This window comes from Dendropsophus ebraccatus, chromosome 9 (genome assembly GCF_027789765.1).
Source record: "Dendropsophus ebraccatus isolate aDenEbr1 chromosome 9, aDenEbr1.pat, whole genome shotgun sequence".
In the NCBI taxonomy this organism is placed as follows: Eukaryota; Metazoa; Chordata; class Amphibia; order Anura; family Hylidae; genus Dendropsophus; species Dendropsophus ebraccatus.
This window is the reverse complement of record NC_091462.1, coordinates 59,764,911-59,787,571: the sequence shown is the minus strand read 5'-3', so window position 1 is coordinate 59,787,571 and position 22,661 is coordinate 59,764,911. Positions and strand designations below refer to the sequence as shown.

The following is a 22,661-nucleotide window of genomic DNA, read 5'->3' as shown; positions in this document are numbered from 1 at the left end:
TAGATGAGAGGTGACAGGGGCATACTGGGGGAAACTGGGGCAGCTGGGGATGACTGGGAGAACTGGGGGTGTACGGGGCAAACTGGGGGGTGAGTGGGGCAGCTGGGGGTGACTGAGGGGGACTGGGGCAAACTGGGGTTGACTTAAGCGGGACTGGGGCAGTTGGAGTTGATTGAATGAGGACTAGGGCAGACTGGGGGTGACTGAAGGGGGGACTGGGGCCGACTTGGGCGACTGAGGGGGGGACTGGGCAGACTGTGGATGACTGAGAGGGACTGGGGCAGACTGGGGTGACTGAGGGGGACTGGGCAGACTGTGGATGACTGAGGGGACTGGGGGTGACTCTAGGGGGACTGGGGCAGCTGGGGGTGACAGAGGGGGACTGAGGCAGACTGGGGTGACTCTAGAGGGATTGGGCAGCTGGGGGTGATTGGGGCAGGAGTGCACATATCCCTCCTCCTCTCACCCCGGCACACAGGTTCCCCTCCCGGCCACACGTGCAGGTCCCCGGTCTCTGAAGCAGGCCACAGGGACTGTAGAGGTGATAGCGTCACTGCCATTACTGGAGCTGTACAGCGGGATCGGGGATGCAGATCCCGCTGTTCAGCTCCAGGACCCGAAGCAACGTTATCACCACTACAGTCCCTGCAGCCTCCTCCAGAGACCGGGGACCTGCACGTGTGGCCGTGGAGTGGGAGCAGGACGTGATATGTATAGCTGGGGTAGGTCAGTTGCGGCTCTGTTAGGCGGACTGCCGACCGCCCTGCACCTCACCTCCGGCCCGACACTCCACGCACCGCCGCCCGCCATGCACCTCACCTCCGCGCCGCCTGCTTGACCTGCACCTCTTGCCCGGCCGCCAACCCGTCACTCTACGCTGCTCCACCTGCAATGATTTTTTGTGAAAATTGAATTTACGGTTTTAATCGAAATTGATTCTAACCTTCTGGGCAAATTAATTTGATTAATCGCCCAGCCCTAACTCCTCTGTATGTATTTATCCTCTATGCACCCCTGTATATATGTCTCCTCCTGTATATATGTATCCTCTGTATGTCTCCTCCTGTATATATGTCTCCTCCTGTATGTATGTACCCTCTATGTACCCCTGTATATATGTCTCCTCCTGTATATATGTATCCTTTGTATGTCTCCTCCTGTATATAAGTCTCCTCCTGTATATATGTATCCTCTATGTACCCCTGTATATATGTCTCCTCCTGTATATATGTATCCTCTGTATGTCTCCTCCTGTATATATGTATCCTCTATGTACCCCTGTATATATGTCTCCTCCTGTATATATGTATCCTCTGTATGTCTCCTCCTGTATATATGTCTCCTCCTGTATATATGTATCCTCTATGTACCCCTGTATATATGTCTCCTCCTGTATATATGTATCCTCTGTATGTCTCCTCCTGTATATATGTCTCCTCCTGTATATATGTATCCTCTATGTACCCCTGGTAAAGTCCAAGGTTGGAACAGCGGAACCTCCCAGGGATGCACAGTCTCCGTCAGGTGGGCCCACACCTGATACTCAATAGCGAAAAAGAAATGGTGTGGAGACAGCATCCATCCAGTGAAAAAATATTTTTACTTATTTTAAGCCATTGCATATAAAAAGATTACCGACGTTTCGGCTCTAACACTCCTGAGCCTTTCTCAAGTGTTAGAGCCGAAACGTCGGTAATCTTTTTATATGCAATGGCTTAAAATAAAGTAAAAATATTTTTTCACTGGATGGATGCTGTCTCCACACCATTTCTTTTTCTCTATGTACCCCTGTATATGTCTCCTCCTGTATATATGTATCCTATATGTACCCCTGTATAGATGTATCCTCCTGTATATATGTATCCTCTATGTACCCCTGTATATATGTCTCCTCCTGTATATATGTATCCTCTATGTACCCCTCTGTATGTCTCCTCCTGTATATATGTATCCTATATGTACCCCTGTATAGATGTATCCTCCTGTATATATGTATCCTCTATGTACCCCTGTATATATGTCTCCTCCTGTATATATGTATCCTCTATGTACCCCTCTGTATGTCTCCTCCTGTATATATGTATGCTCTATATACTCCTCAGTATGTCTCCTCTTGTATATATGTATCCTCTATGTACCCCTGTATATATGCCTCCTCCTGTATATATGTATCCTCTATGTACCCCTGTATATATGCTTCCTCCTGTATATATGTATCCTCTATGTACCCCTGTATATATGTCTCCTCCTGTATATATGTATCCTCTATGTACCCCTCTGTATGTCTCCTCCTGTATATATGTATCCTCTATATACTCCTCAGTATGTCTCCTCTTGTATATATGTATCCTCTATGTACCCCTGCATATATGCCTCCTCCTGTATATATGTATCCTCTATGTACCCCTGTATATATGCTTCCTCCTGTATATATGTATCCTCTATGTACCCCTGTATATATGTCTCCTCCTGTATATATGTATCCTCTATGTACCCCTCTGTATGTCTCCTCCTGTATATATGTATCCTCTATATACTCCTCAGTATGTCTCCTCTTGTATATATGTATCCTCTATGTACCCCTGTATATATGCCTCCTCCTGTATATATGTATCCTCTATGTACCCCTGTATATATGCTTCCTCCTGTATATATGTATCCTCTATGTACCCCTGTATATATGTCTCCTCCTGTATATATGTATCCTCTATGTACCCCTCTGTATGTCTCCTCCTGTATATATGTATCCTCTATATACTCCTCAGTATGTCTCCTCTTGTATATATGTATCCTCTATGTACCCCTGTATATATGCCTCCTCCTGTATATATGTATCCTCCTGTGTAGGTCTCCTGTATATATGCCTCCTCCTGTATATATGTATCCTCTATGTACCCCTGTATATATGCTTCCTCCTGTATATATGTATGCTCTATGTACCCCTTTGTATGTCTCCTCCTGTATATATGTATCCTCCTGTGTAGGTCTCCTGTATATATGTATCCTCCTGTGTAGGTCTCCTGTGTATATGTATCCTCTATGTCAGGGAGGGGGAACCTTGGCTCTTCAGCTGTTGCAAAACTACAACTCCCATCATCCATGGACAGCCTATCGCTCTCCAGCTATGATGGGAGTTGTAGTTTTGCAGTAGCTGGAGAGCCTTGGTTCCCTCCCCCTGCCTTATGTCCTGCTGTGTAGATGTCCTCCTGTGTAGGTACCTTGCTTGCTGCAGACACCATCTTCTCGGTCTTCAGGCTCTTCTAGCCCAGTTGCAGAAGAACCAGCTGGGAGGAGAGAGCGGCCTCTGGTGGCCGGAGGAAGATACTGCGTACAGCAGTTTGCTTTTTACCATAAGCCTCTTAGGCTTATAGAAAGCATAGTGGCCATACAGGGGGCGGGGCTTACCGGTATGGGGGCGGGGCTTCGGCGGCCGCTTCCATCACAGTCCGGATCCACCACAGCCACAGGTAAATATGACAGAAGAGGGCGGGGCTGTAAGCAGGGGAGGCACTGAGGACTCCAGCCAGCTGTCAGCAGCCATGCGGCCCTGACAACTGGGGGAAGAGCGGCCCGGGGGGCATGTGCCTCCCTGCCCCCCGGCCCTGCCCGCCCCTGCCAGGAGGGGAGAGAGTGGGAGGACATGAGGATGCTGAAGGTGAGCAGGGAGGGGTAGCACTCTGAGGCCACCAGGAGTACAGGAGCCTGTAGTAATTTTTTTTTTTTTTGGAGATTGAAATTGCGCCCCCTGTAACTCACCACTAGATGGCGCCCTAGGCCATCGCCTACCCTTTGTCCCGACCCTGCCCAGAGGTGCCCCCATATACTAATAATGCCCCCAGAGGTGCTCCCATACACTAATAATGCCCCCAGAGGTGTCCCCATACACTAATAATGCCCCCAGAGGTGCCCCTAAAAAAACAAACATCCTACTCACCTAATCCGCACTGTGCAGGCAGCAGCTCTTCCTCCTCTTCGGGCTCCATCTTGCGAGCCGCAGGGACTGGACTTCCGGTAGGCGTGATGATGTGAGGCGGCCCGGCCTCCCGTAGGCTGCTGGTATGAAGTGCCGGCAGCCTATGGGAGGGAATACAGGAGGAGGACGCTGACAGGTCCTGCTCCTGTATTCTGATCGCTGTAATGTTCCACCCGCTCAATGTGCGGGCGGAACATTAAAGCGATCAGTGCATCCCGAGAAGCTGCGCGGCCGCAGCTTCTCAGGATGCTCAAAAACAAGTGGCAAGGGGGGACGTGCGGGCCCCCCTAGCGTAGCGGACGGGGGGCGGCGGCCGGCGGGCCCCCCCCCCATGTCTCTTAGGGTTCGGGCCCCATATGGCAGTACCACTTGTACTGCCCTATCGGCGGCCCTGGTAGCCAATCCCCCCTATAGTGCCTCATATAGTAGCCAGTTCCCCCTATAGTGCCCCATATAGTAGCCAGTCCCCCCTATAGTGCCTCATATTGTAGCCAGTTCCCCCCTATAGTGCCTCATATTGTAGTTTATCCCCCCATATACCCATATAGTAGCCAACCTACTATGGCGGGCGCCGCCGGCCTGCCCGGTCATAGAAACGGCCATGGACCTCAGTGGGCCCCTGCCAGTGTGGGCCCGGGAGCGACCGCCCCCCCCTGCACCCCCAAAATTTTGCTTCTGCTGTAACCCCTTGTATGCTGTATCCTGTCCTCTTCCTACTGTTTAGCATCAGACCTTATGCAGCAGATAGTTCCTCCTCCTTCCCCTGGAGCATGTTAGGGTCGGGCCATCAGCGCCTGCACTAAGCAGGCTGCATATTAAACAAGGCACCGGCAGTGCAGCGGACACTCCTCCCTCCCAGGCCCCCTGCTTAGTGTCATTATCACAGCTGATTGGGGAGAACTTCATGTGACAGAAAGTGGTGAGAGGGGGGGGGGGCGGGAGTCGGCGCCCCCCCTAGCTTGGGGCTTGGTCGCCATGGCGACCGCTGCAACACCTATAGCTATGCCACTGTATCTAAGATATGCTGTGGGATAATAGTACAGATAACCAGTGTTAAAAAGTCTGAAATTTTTGCACAATACTCTCAAATGTTTGCAAAAAACACTGCAAAGGTTAAAATCTTTGAGCATGTGTAGGTGTGCATAGTTTTATATGTTCCTGGGTGGAGGAGGAGTGTGGTGGCATGGTTTTCTTATGGAGGGCCCAGGCTCATTTTTTGCTCAAGGGCTCTAAGCGATTTGTGTTCACCCCAGCCACATACACATACAGTACTTACATGGCCCGGCACAGTCCCCTGGCGTCCATTATCCCAGCTCCCCGGCATAAGAGTGGTATCACTCATGGGCCGGATAGCTGGGAGAAAGAAGGAATGCTGAGGGATTGTGCCAGCCCATGAGAGGCGGGGGGCATACAGGATCCATGAGGCCCCATACAGTTTTTTTGCTAAGGGGCCTCATGAATCCTAGCTATGTACCTGTGCTGAGGGCAGCTTTATCTTTTACTCGCCCCCTCCCATTCTTATCCCTGCTTGATTGACAGCAAGGGCTAAGCTTCCAGCTGGCTGTTAATCAACAAAGAAGGGTTTGTGATAGGAGGAGAGTAATGCTACGTTTACACGGAGCGATAATTCGCCCAATCGATCATTTAACGATTTTGAAGCAACGATTTGGTTTTTATATCGATCAGAGTTTAGACGAATAAATCGTTAGAAAAATCGTAAGAAAATTCGTAACAAAAATTGTTAATGCAATCGTTTTTAAGATCGCTTAAGCCCATCTTTTACATAGGGTGAATCTTTGAAAGACTGTTTACACGAAACGATCTGCGAATTTTTAGCGAACAATGAATGACGATTTGAGAACATGTTGAAAGATCAAAATTAACGATTTTTCGCTCATCGCTTGATCGTTTGCTCTGTTTACACGGAACGATTATCACTCAAATGTGATCGTTATAGCGAAAATTCGAACGATTATCGTTCCGTGTAAACGCAGCATTAGGATGCGTTTACACAGAAAGATTTATCTGACAGATTTTGGAAGCCAAAGCCAGAAATGGATTTAAAAAGAGGATAGATCCCAGTCTTTCCTTTATGACCTGATCCCTGTTTATAGTCTGCTCCTGGTTTTGGCTTCAAAGATCTGTCAGATAAATCTGTATGTGTAAACGCACCCTCAGGCTATGTTCACACTACGTAAGTTTCCGGCCGTAGCGCGTTCCGTGAATAAGCGGCCGGAGACTTACGTAGTTTGCGTATAATGGAAAGTATACAATGTACGGCCGCACAGTTCACACAACATACGAACTTACGCCCAGATCGTACACGGCGGCGTAAAAAATGAACCAGACCATTGTTTGCGGACGAAAATGCCGTAACTTACGCCCGTAGCGTTACATGCGGTCCCGTACGTAGTGGTGATTTCTTCATTTTTGCAGCTTTTTGTGCCGATCCAAAAGGTTCTGTGGGGTGTCCGGGGCTAGGCGAAGATTTCCAAGTAAAAGACCGCTGTCAGATCGCTACGTAGGGCGCTCCGGAAGCGTAAGTAGACTTCGGGCGTAAGTTCGCGGTCCGTACGTAGCCGGCCGCAAGTAGCGTAAATCTCCGGCCGGAGATTACCGTGTATATGTCCGGCCGCATATACGCAGTGTGAACATAGCCTTAAAGGAAACACTCCAGTTTGCAGTAGTTAGTATAAAAGCATCGTGCCGCAGCCTGTCAACCCCTTAAACGCTGCAAGCTCCTGTCACTTACCGATTGGTCCCAATTGATGTGCCGGACCGCCGGAGGTCCTTTACCTTCCTCTGTGCGGTCCAATCGATGCTCTGCTAATTGAGTCTGCCACAGGTAGGCTAAATCAGCAGAGCGCCTATTACACTGATCACTGATCATGGTACAGTGTATGCAATCTGATGATTGTACAGTATGTAAAAGTCCCCCAAGGGGACTTAAAATGTGTGGGACAAAAAAAATAATCCAAAGCCCCTCCCACAATAAAAATTAAAATCACCCCTTATGACATTCTTTAAATAAAACATATAAAAATAAATAAGCATATTATATACCATTTAGTAGGACGAAGAAGAAAAAGTGGTAGACTCTCTAAAGACACTTGACAGATATAAATTAAAAATTTTTGATTTATATGTTTCATAAATAAAATAAGTTATGTCTACTTTATGGATATAAATGCACATAATACAAATACATAAAATAGCAATGAATAAATGTTCTCATAAAATTATCTCATATAGTGTGTATAAAATCATATAATAATTGATTAGCCACTTATTGTAATGTTCTACTGGGGTGTAGGGCCCTTGCTTGCCGCGTATCAGAAAATAATTTGCCATTTACTTTTATCCTTATTTAGGTACTTATTGCATGAATTAATGTTTATGCTTTAGTATGCATATATAATAATGAAGTCACGTAGTATAGTTATAGTATGGTGGGTTAGCACCTCTAACAGTCTCCGCAGCTGTACGGGCTTCCCAGTGGTATGACCTCTGTTTGACAGCAGTTGGTAGTGGTATCGCTCTTTGTTGTTGTGCAGGCTCCCGGCGGTACGGTGTCTGTTTGGTGGAGGTTGTAGATAGTATCTCCCCCACTTGGTGTCATTAGATCCAGCTCGTGCTGCCTCAGATCAATAGCCGAATTTGTGCCTTGGTGTTGAGACTTCTACATGTGAGTCTAAGTGCATAGGGGCCGTCCCCCCCTTCACCGTTAGGTAAAATACTTTGCATGCGGTGTACTCGTGCACGCGCATAAATGTTCAGGATGAGTAACGGGTTTTGCAATGGAATATTGTAATAGTGGCTAATTATTCAGAATAAACTGCAACCCTTTAGATGCGTTTCAGGATGATTCTGTGTATCCTTTCCTCAGTAAAGAATGTTGCGTTTATTCTTTACTGAGGATACACAGAATCATCCTGAAACGTGTCTAAAGGTTGCAGTTCAATCTGATTAATTAGCCACTATTACAATATTCCATTGCAAAACCCGTTACTCATCCTGAACATTTACGCGCGTGCACAAGTGCACCGCATGCAAAGTATTTTACCTAACGGTGAAGGGGGGATGGCCCCTATGCACTTAGACTCACATGTAGGAGTCTCAAGCAGAACACCAAGGCACGGATTCGGCTATTGATCTGAGGCAGCACAAGCTGGATCTAATGACACCAAGTGGGGGAGATACTATCTACAACCTCCACCAAACAGACACCGTACCGCCGGGAGCCTGCACAACAACAAAGAGCGATACCACTACCAACTGCTGTCAAACAGAGGTCAAACCACTGGGAAGCCCGTACAGCTACGGAGGCTGTTAGAGGTGCTAACCCACCATACTATAACTATACTACGTGACTCCATTATTATATATGCATACTAAAGCATAAACATTAATTCATGCAATAAGTACCTAAATAAGGATAAAAGTAAACGGCAAATTATTTTCTGATACGCGGCAAGCAAGGGCCCTACACCCCAGTAGAACATTACAATAGGTAGCTAATTATCAATTATTATATGGTTTTATACACACTATATGAGATAATTTTATGAGAACATTTATTCATTGCTATTTTATGTATTTGTATTATGTGCATTTAAATCCATAAAGTAGATATAACTTATTTTATTTATGAAATATATAAATCAAAAGTTTTTAATTTATATCTGTCAAGTGTCTTTAGAGAGCCTACCACTTTCTCTTTTCGTCCTACTAATCGCTATGCAGGTTCTCTAGGGTGCAGAACCAGGTAGTGCATTCAAGACACAACATTAACCAATTACTCTCCTTCGACTCTAGGTTGAGCGCACCACTTTTTCTTTTCATATTATATACTGTAGCGTGCGTAATTGTCCGATGTATTAAAATATAACAATCATCCCGTACAATGAACGCCGTAAAGAAAAAGAGGGAAAAAATCGCCAGGATTACCGATTTTTTGTCCCGTTGTATATAAAAAAATTTATAAAAAGTGTTCAAAATGTCTGATGTACACAAATGTGATAGTAACATAGTAAATAAGGTTGAAAGAAGACAAGAGTTCATCAGGTTCAACCTAGGAAAACCCTACTGTGTTAATCCAGGGGAAGGCAAAACCCCCTATGAGGCAGATGTCAATTTCTCCATCACAGAGAGAAAATTCCTTCCTGACTCCAACGGTGCTCAGAATAATCCCTTGATTAACGTACAGTATCACCAGAAATCTAATACCCATAGCTTGTAATATTATATTTTTCAAGAAAAGCATCCAGGCCTCCCTTGAACTTATTTAATGAATCGGCCATGACAACATCATGTGGCAGAGAGTTCCACAGTTTTACAGCTCGTACAGTGAAGAACCCGCGTCGATGCTGATGGTGAAATCTTCTTTCCTCTAGATCATGGGTCTCCAAACTGCGGCCCTCCAGCTGTTGTGAAACTACAACTCCCATCATGCCTGGACAGCTAAACCTTTGGATTTGGCTGTCCAGGCATGATAGGAAATGTAGTTTTACAACAGCTGGAGGGCTGCAGTTTGGAGACCCATGCTCTAGATGTACAGGATGCCCCTTGTCATGGTTACAGACCTTGGAGTAAAAAGACCACTACAAAGACCTCTGTACTGTCCATTTATATGTTTGTACATTGTGATCAGATCGCCCCTAAGACGTCTTTTTTCTAGCGTGAATAACCCCAAGTGTGATAACCTGTCTTGCCCTCCTCTGCACCCGCTTTAGTTCAGCTGTGTCCTTCTTATATACCGGTGCCCAAAACTGTACACAGTATTCCATGTGTGGTCTGACCAGTGATTTATAAAGAGGCAAAACTATGTTCTCATCTTTAGCATCTAAGCCTCTTTTGATGCACCCCATTATTTTATGAGCTTTGGCAGCTGCTGCCTGGCACTGATCACTAAAGTTGAGTTTACTGTCCACCAATACCCCAGGTCCTTTTCAGAAGTAGTTTTACCCAGTGTTTTATTATTTAGCACATAACTGTACTTATTATTTCTACGGCCCAAATGCATAACCTTACATTTATCCACATTTAGGCTATGTTCACACTATGTATGTGTGCGGCTGTATTTTTTTATGTGGCTGGAAATGTGCGGCTGAAACTACGGTCGTGGGAAAAAATAGACATGCGGCTGAAAATATACGGTAATTTACTTGGAAATCTGGTTCAACTAAAAATAACAAATACAATCTTTAGAAAGTGATGCAAACACCTCTGGATGCATCTGGGAAAGCAGGGAAACAGTTTACATGAATTGCTATTACCGGGGTTTGCGATCCTCTGCAGTAATGCCGATGCGACAGCAGCCTGGTAACACCAGGGTGGGAAGAGCCATTGGTTTAGGCCCTCCCCAGCCTAAATCTTACCAGCCTGCTGCCGCCCCAATTCGGGAGCGCCAATTTTGACGGCTTACACTACTAAGTCTATAAATTAAAGAAATAAAGACAAGACACAAGTGAAATTTTTTTTTTATTCAAATAAAAACACCCCCACACCCCTCATTGACCATTTTATTTAAAAAAAAAACACCAAACAACCGCTGGTCACCGAATCCGACGTAATCCACAGGATACTAATATCTGAAAAGCAAAAAGGGAGAAACACAGAAAAAAAACACAAACAGGAGCACAACACCCATCATTGTGAGCGGTGTTGTGCTCCTTACAGTATGCAGCATCTTTACAGATTGCTGCTTACAGTCTGGCCCCCAAGGGGTTAAGGGAGGATGTATTGCATCCCCCTTAACCCTTGGGGGCCAGACTGATGTCAGACTGCACCCATCCCAGCAAGGAAGGGGTTAAGTGACCCCCCTTCCTTACTGGGATGGGTGCATTGCTGGGGAGGGGGTGGGGAGAGCTTTATACTCACCCCGATGTTGTCTCTTCGCTGGTCCGCAGCACAATGAAGTCACTGTACTGCGGACCGGCTCTTTATATGTGCGCACATATAATTCTAAATGTTTCTTCTAATAATGCTATTGTGATAACATAATTAGAAGAAACATTTGATGTTTTCATTAAAGTAAAGTGATGATTAGTACAGAATGCTCTATTGCCGGCAATATGAATTAACGACTTAATGGAGCTTCCTGTACTAATTAATAAAACACATTTTCGTTGTAATAAAATCAGTTTCGTTGTTCAATAATTTAATTCTAACTCTAACGAATCCATCATTGTGCAATTAAATATACTGTCAAAAAATAAATATATATATACATATACATTTATTTATATATCTATTTATTTTAACAGTATATCTAATTGCACAATGATGGATTCGTTAGAATTAAATTATTGAACAACGAAAGGGACTTTATTACAAAGAAAATGTGTTTTATTAATTTAATATATTAACTATTAGAGGCATCGGCATTCGGCATTATTGACGGCTATTTTTGAAGTACTCCGTACGGACCGCCTGTCAATCCACGGCCGTTAATTTGCACAGTTCCAGCCGCAAACAATGGTCTTGTTCATTTTTTACGGGTCCGTTTACGATTGGGCCGTAGGCTCATACATAGTGTGCACTGTGCAGCCGTATATCGTATACTTTCCAGCGTACGCATGAACCGGAAAAATCCGGCCGATGATTTACCGCCCGCAATACAGCAGCACAGATACATAGTGTGAACCTAGCCTTAACCTCATTTGCCATTTCACCGCCCAAGCCTCTAGCTTCTCCAAATCCCTCTGTAATATGATATTATCCTCCTCTGTACTGATTACTTTACCCAGTTTAGTATCATCTGCAAAAATGGATATTCTACGCCCCTCTACAAGGTCATTAATAAAAATATTAAAAAGAAGTGGACCCAACACTGACCCCTGTGGTACCCCACTAGAAACTAAAACCCAATCTGAATATGTTCCATCAATGACCACCCTCAGTTTTTTTACCACACAAGTTACTTATCCATTTGCATATGTCTTCCCCTAGCCCCAACCTTTAATGCGGCACAGTATCAAATGCCTTTGAAAAGTCCAGATACAAAACATCCACAGCTATAACTGAGTCTATAACTGACCTCTTTATAGAAGCCAATTAGATAGGTCTGACAAGATCAATCCCTCATAAATCCATGCTGGTGCTGCGTTAAAAGATTATTTTCATTAAGATACTCCAGTATAGCATCTCTTACAAACCCCTCAAATACTTTAACCACTATATATGTTAGACTTACGGGCCTGTAGTTTCCAGGATCATACTTTGACCCCTCACATTAGCTATGCGTTAGTCCTGTGGAACAATCCCTGTCATTATAGAATCTTTAAATATTAGGAATAACAGTCTGTCTAACACAGCACTTAATTCTTGCAAAACTCTAGGATGGATACCTTCTGGGCCCGGTGACTTATGGATTTTAATGTTTTTTATGCGTTTCCCCACTTCTTGTTGTGTTAGGCAGGTGAAATTTATGGGAGGATTTACATTATCCCTAGTCATGTCCTCTGATATGGGATTCTCCTCTGTGAATACAGTAGAGAAGAATGTATTTGGTAGATTGGTCTTTTCCTCTTCCCCCTTCTTGTTATTTATATAGGTGGAGAACATTTTGGGATTTGTTTTACTTTCTGTGGCAATCCTTCTTTCTGTTGCAATTTTTGCTTCTTTTAGTTGTTTTACACATTCTATTTTTCTGTCTATATTTGCTTAATGCTTCCCCACTACTATCTTGTTTTAGAAGTCTGAATGCTTGTTTCTGATCATTTATTGCACCCCTTACAGCTGTAGTTAACCACATTGGATTTCTACTACTTTTATTCCCATATGGTATGTGTCGTTGACACGATTTACCCAGGATGCTCTTAAATATGTCCCATTTCTCTTGTATACTTTTATTTCTGAAGGCATTTTCCCAGTCTATGTCCCCAAGGTCCGCTCTTAGTTTTTGGAAACTAGCCTTCCTTAAATTTAATGTTTTTGTAGCCCCTCTAATAATCATTTTATTGAAGGATAATTGAAACTTACTATGTTGTGGTCACTATTACCTAGGTGACCCCCACCTCTATTTTTGATATTCTGTCTGGCCTATTGGTTAAGATCAGGTGCAGAAGTGTCCCCCCTCTTGTTGGTTCCTGTACTAGTTGGGAAAGGTAATTATAGTGCTTGAAAAGCACTATATTGTAATCCGTATTCTTCTTCTTCTTCTTCCAGCCATTTTTCTGCGCGTAATACAGCCCGAACCGCTTTGTGCACACACTCCGTTCAAACTGCGTTTCGAAGACCTCGGCGGTGTGTGGTGTGCTATCTATTTTTCGTTTCGATCGGATTTGTCGTTTTTAAGAAATTTACGTTAAACGACCCCAAATTTCCCATAGAAAATAATGGCCCATTGCAAATAATGGCCACACTCTAACCGCTAACAGCCAATCACAGCACATATGCAAATAGCTGAAATATAGCAGCCAATAGGAACTCTAAGGTCTCATCATGCAATGTATCACACCATCCACAGTCACATGTCCACTATTGGCCAATAGAAGATGTAATATATGGAAGGTCCTTAACCATTTTGTCTCCCTGACATGAGTAAGATTGTCATGGTAACCGAGCAATGGTCTTTACCATTATAAGTACTCAGATCGCTCTTAAAGGGACCCAGGTCACCCTTAAAGGAACGCAAGTCGCTCTTAAAGGGACCCAAGTCTCTCTTAAAGGGACGGGAGCCATGTCGCTCTTAAAGGGACCCAAGTTGCTCTTAAAGGGACGGGAGCCATGTCGCTCTTAAAGGGACCCAAGTCGTTCTTAAAGGTACCCAAGTCGCTCTTAAAGTGGCGGGACCCAAGTCGCTCTTAAAGGGACGGGACCCAAGTCGCTCTTAAAGGGTCCCATGTAGCTCTTAAAGGGATCCAAGTCGCTCTTAAAGGGACGGGACCCAAGTTGCTCTTAAACGGACAGGACACTCCAAAAGGTATGGGACCCATGTCGCTCTTAAAGAGACCCATGTCGCTAGAGCGACCTGGGTCCCTTTAAGAGCGGCCCGGGTCCCTTTTAAGAGCGACCTGGGTCCTTTTAAGAGCGAAATATGTCCCTTCAAGAGCGACCAAGGTCCCTTTAAGAGCAACCTGGGTCCCTTCTAGAGCAAAATATGTCCCTTTAAGAGCGACCTGGGTCTCTTTAAGAGCAAAATATGTTCCTTTAAGAGCGACCTGGGTCCCTTTAAGAGCGAAATTGGTCCCTTTAAGAGCGAAATTGGTCCCTTTAAGAGCGAAATTGGTCCATTTAAGAGCGACCTGGGTCCCTTTAAGAGCGAAATATGTCCCTTTAAGAGCGAAATATATCCCTTTAAGAGCGACCTGGGTCCCTTTAAGAGCGAAATATGTCGCTTTAAGAGCAAAATGGGTCCTTTTAAGAGCAACCTGGGTCCCTTTAAGAGCGATCTGGGTCCCTTTAAGAGCAAAATGGGTCCCTTTAAGAGCGACCTGGGTCCCTTTAAGAGCAAAATATGTCCCTTTAAGAGCGAAATATGTCCCTTTAAGAGCAAAATATGTCCCTTTAAGAGCAAAATTGGTCCCTTTAAGAGCGACCTGGGTCCCTTTAAGAGCAAAATGGGTCCCTTTAAGAGCGACCTGGGTCCCTTTAAGAGCGACCTGGGTCCCTTTAAGAGCAAAATATGTCCCTATAAGAGCAAAATATGTCCCTTTAAGAGTGAAATATGTCCCTTTAAGACAGGCATGTCCAAAGTCCGTCCGGAGGGCCATTTGCGGCCCACGTTCCGAACTTTTTCGGCCCCCCAGGTATCCAGCTTGCTATTATCTGCCTGTGTTATAAAGCATATAGCATGTAGCATGTAAAATGGTCGGCCCTCGCACATGTTCACTTCATCAAATTTGGCACTCTTCGAAAAAAGTTTGGACATTCCTGCTTTAAGAGCAAAATGGGTCCTTTTAAGAGCGACCTGGGTCCCTTTAAGAGCAAAATGGGTCCCTTTAAGCGCGAAATGGGTCCCTTTAAGAGCGAAATGGGTCCCTTTAAGAGCAAAATATGTCCCTTTAAGAGCGAAATATGTCCCTTTAAGAGCAAAATATGTCCCTTTAAGAGCAACATGGGTCCCTTTAAGAGCGACCTGGGTCCCTTTAAGAGCGAAATTGGTCCCTTTAAGCGTGAAATTGGTCCCTTTAAGAGTGAAATTGGTCCCTTTAAGAGCGACCTGGGTCCCTTTAAGAGCAAAATGGGTCCCTTTAAGAGCGACCTGGGTCCCATTAAGAGCGACCTGGGTCCCTTTAAGAGCAACCTGGGTCCCTTTAAGAGCAACCTGGGTCCCTTTAAGAGCAAAATGGGTCCCTTTAAGAGCAAAATGGGTCCCTTTAAGAGTGACCTGGGTCCCTGTAAGAGCAAAATATGTCCCTTTAAGAGCGAAATATGTCCCTTTAAGAGCAAAATATGTCCCTTTAAGAGCGAAATTGGTCCCTTTAAGCGTGAAATTGGTCCCTTTAAGAGCAACCTGGGTCCCTTTAAGAGCGACCTAGGTCCCTTTAAGAGCAAAATATGTCCTTTTAAGAGCGACCTGGGTCCCTTTAAGAGCGAAATTGGTCCCTTTAAGAGGGAAATTGGTCCCTTTAAGAGCGACCTGGGTCCCTTTAAGAGTGAAATGGGTCCCTTTAAGAGTGAAATGGGTCCCTTTAAGAGCAAAATGGGTCCCTTTAAGAGCGACCTGGGTCTCTTTAAGAGCGACCTGGGTCCCTTTAAGAGCGATCTGGGTCCCTTTAAGAGCGATCTGGGTCCCTTTAAGAGCGATCTGGGTCCCTTTAAGAGCGAAATGGGTCCCTTTAAGAGCGATCTGGGTCCCTTTAAGAGCAAAATATGTCCCTTTAAGAGCAAAATGCGTCCCTTTAAGAGCGACCTGGGTCCCTTTAAGAGCGAAATTGGTCCCTTTAAGCGTGAAATTTGCCCCTTTAAGAGTGACCTGGGTCCCTTTAAGAGCAACCTGGGTCCCTTTAAGAGCGACCTGGGTCCCTTTAAGAGCGACCTGGGTCCCTTTAAGAGCGAAATGGGTCCCTTTAAGAGCGAAATGGGTCCCTTTAAGAGCGAAATGGGTCCCTTTAAGAGCAAAATATGTCCCTTTAAGAGCGAAATATGTCCCTTTAAGAGCAAAATATGTCCCTTTAAGAGCAACATGGGTCCCTTTAAGAGCGACCTGGGTCCCTTTAAGAGCGAAATTGGTCCCTTTAAGAGTGAAATTGGTCCCTTTAAGAGCGACCTGGGTCCCTTTAAGAGCGACCTGGGTCCCTTTAAGAGCGACCTGGGTCCCTTTAAGAGCGACCTGGGTCCCTTTAAGAGCGATCTGGGTCCCTTTAAGAGCAAAATATGTCCCTTTAAGAGCGAAATATGTCCCTTTAAGAGCGACCTGGGTCCCTTTAAGAGCGATCTGGGTCCCTTTAAGAGCAAAATATGTCCCTTTAAGAGCGAAATATGTCCCTTTAAGAGCAACATGGGTCCCTTTAAGAGCGACCTGGGTCCCTTTAAGAGCGACCTGGGTCCCTTTAAGAGCGAAATATGTCCCTTTAAGAGTGACCTGGGTCCCTTTAAGAGCGACCTGGGTCCCTTTAAGAGCGAAATATGTCCCTTTTAGAGCGAAATATGTCCCTTTAAGAGCAAAATATGTCCCTTTAAGAGCAAAATATGTCCCTTTAAGAGCAACATGGGTCCCTTTAAGAGCGACCTGGGTCCCTTTAAGAGCGAAATGGGTCCCTTTAAGAGCAAAATATGTCCCTTTAAGAGCAAAATATGTCCCTTTAAGAGCAACATGGGTCCCTTTAAGAGCGACCTGGGTCCCTTTAAGAGCGAAATTGGTCCCTTTAAGCGTGAAATTGGTCCCTTTAAGAGTGAAATTGGTCCCTTTAAGAGCGACCTGGGTCCCTTTAAGAGCGAAATATGTCCCTTTTAAAGCGAAATATGTCCCTTTAAGAGCAAAATGGGTCCTTTTAAGAGCGAACTGGGTCCCTTTAAGAGTGAAATTGGTCCCTTTAAGAGCGATCTGGGTCCCGTTAAGAGCGAAATGGGTCCCTTTAAGAGCGAAATGGGTCCCTTTAAGAGCGACCTGGGTCCCTTTAAAAGCCATTTGGGTCCCTTTAAGTGCAACGGGGGCCCTTTAAGAGCGACCTGGGGCCCTTTTAGAGTGAAATTGGTCCCTTTAAGAGTGATCTGGGTCCCTTTAAGAGCGACCTGGGTACCTTTAAGAGCGACCTGGGACCCTTTAAGAGTGATCTAGGTACCTTTAAGAGCGACCTGGGTTCCGTTAAGAGTGACCTCGGTCCCTTCAAGAGCGAAGGGACCCACGTCGCTCTTAAAGTGACCCAGGTCGCTCCTAAAGGGACCCATGTCGCTCTTAAAGGGACGGGAGCCAAGTTGCTCTTAAAGGGATGGGACCCAAGTCGCTCTTAAAGGGACGGCACCCAGGATTAAAGTTAAATGGAAGTCACTGGTAAAGGGGCGCTCTTTTCAAGCACTATGTATTTCCCTGGAAATGCAAATCTAGTTATCTTTTACTTATTTCAAAAACCCACTTCCTTTGCTGGAATTGCAGGTTTCCACTTTCCAGTTTATATTTAGGTAGTTAAAGTCTCCCATAATAATGACTTCCCCCTCCTTCGCTGCCACATCTATTTGTCTTATAAGGAGGTTTTCTGCTTCTTTTACTATACTTGGAGATTTATAACTCACTCTTATAAAAATTTTATTATTTTATCCCTCCTCTTTATTTCTACCCAAAGAGACTCCACATGATCATCACTTATATCCTCCCGCAGAAAAGGCTTAAAGAGTCACTGTTTTAAAATTTTTTTGCAGAAATCAATAGTCCAGGCGATTTTAAGAAACTTTGTAATTGGGTTTATTAGCCAAATATGCCATTATCTGCATGTAAAAAGCCTTTTCCCAGGTCCCCCCTCCTCTCCTTTCTGTCATCCACTGCTCAGAATCAGGAAATCTCGACTGATTTTTTCATCAGTCGGATCTGTCTGGTCTATGAAGAGGGGAGGGAGAAGGAGTGAGATTAGTGGGCAGCTGAGAGCCCAGAACAAAGGATTACTCAGTGGGGGAGCTATTCAGAGTGCTATTCAGAGGTCAGAGAGGTATGTGGTGACTGCAGAGGAGAGAGCCCCTGATGTGAATGTTAATTAACTCTTTGTTGTCCTGTTTTGCTGCCTTTACTTTCTCTCTCCATAGGAAAACCATCAAGACAGGGGGGAGAGCTTCAACCTGCTTTTCCATGATAAAAATTCATTTTTCAGGTAATAAAACCAATTACACAGTTTGTAATTGGGTTTATTAGCCAAATATGCCATTATCTGCATGTAAAAAGCCTTTTCCCAGGTCCCCCCTCCTCTCCTTTCTGTCATCCACTGCTCAGAATCAGGAAATCTCGACTGATTTTTCATCAGTCGGATCTGTCTGGTCTATGAAGAGGGGAGGGAGAAGGAGTGAGATTAGTGGGCAGCTGAGAGCCCAGAACAAAGGATTACTCAGTGGGGGAGCTATTCAGAGTGCTATTCAGAGGTCAGAGAGGTATGTGGTGACTGCAGAGGAGAGAGCCCGTGATGTGAATGTTAATTAACTCTTTGTTGTCCTGTTTTGCTGCCTTTACTTTCTCTCTCCATAGGAAAACCATCAAGACAGGGGGGAGAGCTTCAACCTGCTTTTCCATGATAAAAATTCATTTTTCAGGTAATAAAACCAATTACACAGTTTCTTAAAATTGCCTGTACTATTGATTTCTGCAATAAAAATTTTAACGACAGTGACACTTTAAGGCAGGATTTAACATATAGGTAGACCCCTCCCCCTTTCTTATTCTTACGGTCATTTCTGAATAGACTATAACCGTGGATATTAAAGGCCCAGTCATAGCTCTCAGCCATGTCTCGCTTATCCCCACTATATCGTATTTCTCATCCACCATTATGAGTTCTAATTCCTCAGCTTTGTTAGAGAGGCTTCGAGCATTTGTATACACACAATTAATCTGTAATGATATTAATAAAAAGTAGAGATCATGGCACAGAAAATGACGCCCCATCAAGCTAGGGATGAGCGAACCGGACGAGGTTCAGGTTCGTATGAACCTGAACTCTCGGCGTCTGATTCCCGCTGTCTGCCCGCTCTGTGGAGAGGGTGGATACAGCCTGAGGACCACCTAGAAAACTGGGATACAGCCTATGGCTATGGCTGTATCCCAGTTCTCCAGGCGGTTCTCAAGGTTGTATCCACCTTTTCCGGCACGGAACAGCCGGTCTGTGCAAAGATCATCTCGGCCGGTACTGCAGTACTGGCCTGATGATCTTTACGGCCACAGTGTTCTGATGCGGGCGCATCAGCACGCGCCCGCATGAGAACTTCACACAGCACGCAATGAAGCTTGCGGACGGAGTCGCTCGCTTCATTGTGTGAACTGAAATGTCTTTCTGCAGCCGCTATTCACTAAATTGCGCCCGCAGAAAACTGACATGTCAGTTCTTTGTCGCGCCAAATGGGATCCCGTATACTATGTGTATATGCTCCGGCCTGGATCCCATAGCAGATAAGGCAGTGTTCCACACCGTACAAAGTACGTCCGTTGTTGACGTTGGCCGTACTTTTACGTAGTTTGAACATAGCCTAAACTTGCCTATGGTTGTGTTTGGACTGACCTTTAGAATAATAGTATCATATCGCTTAAGCCGTATAGAGCATTACGTAGACACGGGAACCCCCCAAAAGTTACAATATTGCATTTTTTTTTTCCAATTTCACTAATTTATATTTTTATAAATAATATTTTGGGGGCCCCGTCATACATGTTATAGTAGAATCAAAAATGCCATTACAAAGAACACCTATCCCATCAAAAAAGAAGCCCTTACAAGTGCTAGAGCTCTTACAAGGGGAGCAGGAAAAAACGAAAGCGCAAAAAAAAAATGTGCGCTGTCCACTGGTTCATTTTGGGCTTGGTCCTCAAAGGGTTAAAGAGTTGGCGCAAACAACTAATCAGCTTTTTTTTTTTTTCGAAAACCAAAACTCAAAGATGTGTCATGTATGTAATGTAGTGTGGGCTACTTTACTGCACAGCTATAATATCATTTGTAGGCCACAGTAAAGCATCATATATTGTAGGTAAAAATATAGCATATGGAATGTGTCATACGGGCTGTATACCATTTGAAATCCTTTCAATAGTTTGATTTTATCTAAATTTAAGGGTAAGATTTATGTTGAGAAGATTGATGGTATTTAATTTACTATGATGCAATTTCTACTTTGCAGTTGAAAATAAATTCACAAAGCAACTTAGTATATTTTATATACTTGTAGGTTCAGAACAATCTACCAGTTTAAATTGTGGAGTGTATTTTAAATTAATTTCTGTCTTACTATATTTTATTCAAGGAGGGAAATGAAGCATGCTTTTCTGATGTGCTGAATCAAAAGCCATGAGAAATCCCATAGTATAGCTAAATGAAAAAAAACACAATAAGCATTATTAGAGGAACAATGAGAAACCACAAGTAAAACTGCCTAACCATTGTCTCATTGCTTTTGTTGACAAAAATAGCTGAATAAAGTTAATGTTTGGGAAAAACACCCCCCCCCCCCTCAAAAAAAATACAACTCTTTCTGTATATAAGCCAATCTGCAGAATGCAGAAACAGCATACCAAACATACATTTCCAGATTACAGATTACTCCTCCTGGTTTTAAAATGGGAAAGGTAAAATCTATAATGCTGTATTCATTTATAAATGTATTATAGCAAATATGTTAAAATGTGTGTGGATGTCTGCAGATGGGCAGTTTTTCCTTTTTAAGAGATTGCGTGGCTTGACATAAACTCCCCAGTCAATGTTCTAAGACTTCTATATAGAGTAAGATTTTACTTGAGGTGTGAGAACAATTTTTCATATCCTTTCTTCCCAGAATTCCCAGTGAAACAAGAATGGCCTGTAAGTCTTCACATGTCTTTATGACGGACTCTCCTTAAGGGTCTGTTCACATGTACAGACTCGCTGCGTATTTATCGCTGTGAATTTCTCGCACATAAATTCACAGCGATACTGATTGCTATCAAGTCAATGTATGTGTATTCTCGCTGCGTGTTTGGTGCGATTTTTAAATGCGAGTTTTGATTTTCACAGGCAAGTTCAACACCACAAAAAACGCAGCTACTTTTATGCAAGTTTGATGCGATTACATAGTATGAACATAGCCTCAAGCTGAAATTTATCTGATAGCATAAAATCGATCATTTAAACTTATTAGCTGTATGAGACCCTGAGTTAAACCACTATGTGATTTTTCATTCATTAGATCATCTTCTACGAAGACAAGAACTTCCAGGGCCGCTCATATGAGTGCAGCTCTGACTGTTCTGACCTGCACTCATACTTCAGTCGCTGCAATTCAATCAAAGTGGAGAATGGAAACTGGATGCTGTATGAATTCCCTAACTATAAAGGACACCAGTACTTTCTTAGAAAGGGAGAATATCCTGATTTCCAGCAATGGATGGGCTACAATGACTCCATTAGATCCTGCCGTTTAACTCCTCAGGTGAGATAATACAACTTAGCGTTACAGAAATAGACTTGCAAATATCATGACATAAACTGAATCATTCAAATGTTTAGGGCCCCAGTTTATTAGATGTTCATTTAAATGCATAAAGTTATTGCATGTGGTAAGAATAAAGGTCATTTTGGCGTTTCACATAGTGTGGCCGTTGTTATGAAACATGGCTGTCATTTTTACATAGTGTGACATAGTGTTACTTTTTTTGCAAACTGCCAATGCCTCTTTTGAGCTTCAGACAGAGGTGGATAAAGCAGGAATCAGAAGTCCATCTGTTAAATCTTAATAATTATATAAATAACTGTATAATTATAATTATTCTAATGTATCAATTTTTTTTAAATAGCACAGAGGCTCCTTCAAGGTAAGAATTTATGAGAGAGAGGACTTCAGAGGACAAATGATGGAGTTCACTGAGGATTGCCCATTTGTGCATCAGCAATTCCATCATCATGACATCAACTCCTGCCAAGTGCTTGAGGGTTACTGGATCTTCTATGAGGAGCCAAACTATAAAGGACGTCAGAATTACCTGAAACAGGGAGAGTACAGAAGATTCACTGACTGGGGAGCCACAAATAGCCGAGTTGGTTCTTTCAGAAGAGCCACAGACTTATACTGATGATGTTAAAACTGCAAAATTCCGCTTCTGTTTATGGAACATATTCAAATATTTTATTTTTGCTTTACGCATGAAAAACCTAAATAAAAGAATTATAATTGCAAAGTTTTCTTTTTCTTTTTTACTTATTTTATATATACAGCAGTACTCTGTGCATGTAGTCTACTGTAGTGTATTTCTATGAGGTCACCTTCCCAAAGCTGACCCCTTCCTCTTCCTGGTAATCAATACAGTATTGTGTTTTCCCATAAGCTCTTACATGCAGAAGGCACAAGGGCCTGTTGTACACAAGCCTTGCAAAGTTATAATATTATTTATAACTTAAAAATAGCTATCAGGTAAGGGGCCAGAAACTTTGTTTTATCTTCCTATCATGTCTGCAGCTCTAAGCATCAGATATAGTTGACATGTTTCCTTTTAAATTAAAGGGAAACTCCAGATAAGGAAAACTTATATAGATGTGTCTCTATAATGTATTCCCATATCTGTACAGTTCTACCATACTGGTAG

The 22,661-nt window shown here is 43.8% G+C and overlaps 1 protein-coding gene across 2 annotated transcripts; it reads left to right on the top strand.

Moving 5' to 3' along the window:
• Positions 1-14,661: 14,661 nt before the first annotated feature.
• LOC138802140 (gamma-crystallin 2-like) lies at positions 14,662-22,151 on the top strand. 2 transcript variants are annotated; one of them, XM_069985303.1, is made up of 3 exons: positions 14,662-14,670; positions 21,269-21,511; positions 21,876-22,151. In XM_069985303.1, the coding sequence occupies exons 1-3, from the start codon at positions 14,662-14,664 to the stop codon at positions 22,149-22,151; spliced, it is 528 nt and encodes a 175-aa protein (XP_069841404.1). The 2 variants fall into 2 exon arrangements, with proteins under 2 accessions (XP_069841404.1, XP_069841403.1); XM_069985302.1 differs by lacking the exon at positions 14,662-14,670 and adding an exon at positions 20,664-20,672.
• Positions 22,152-22,661: the final 510 nt, after the last annotated feature.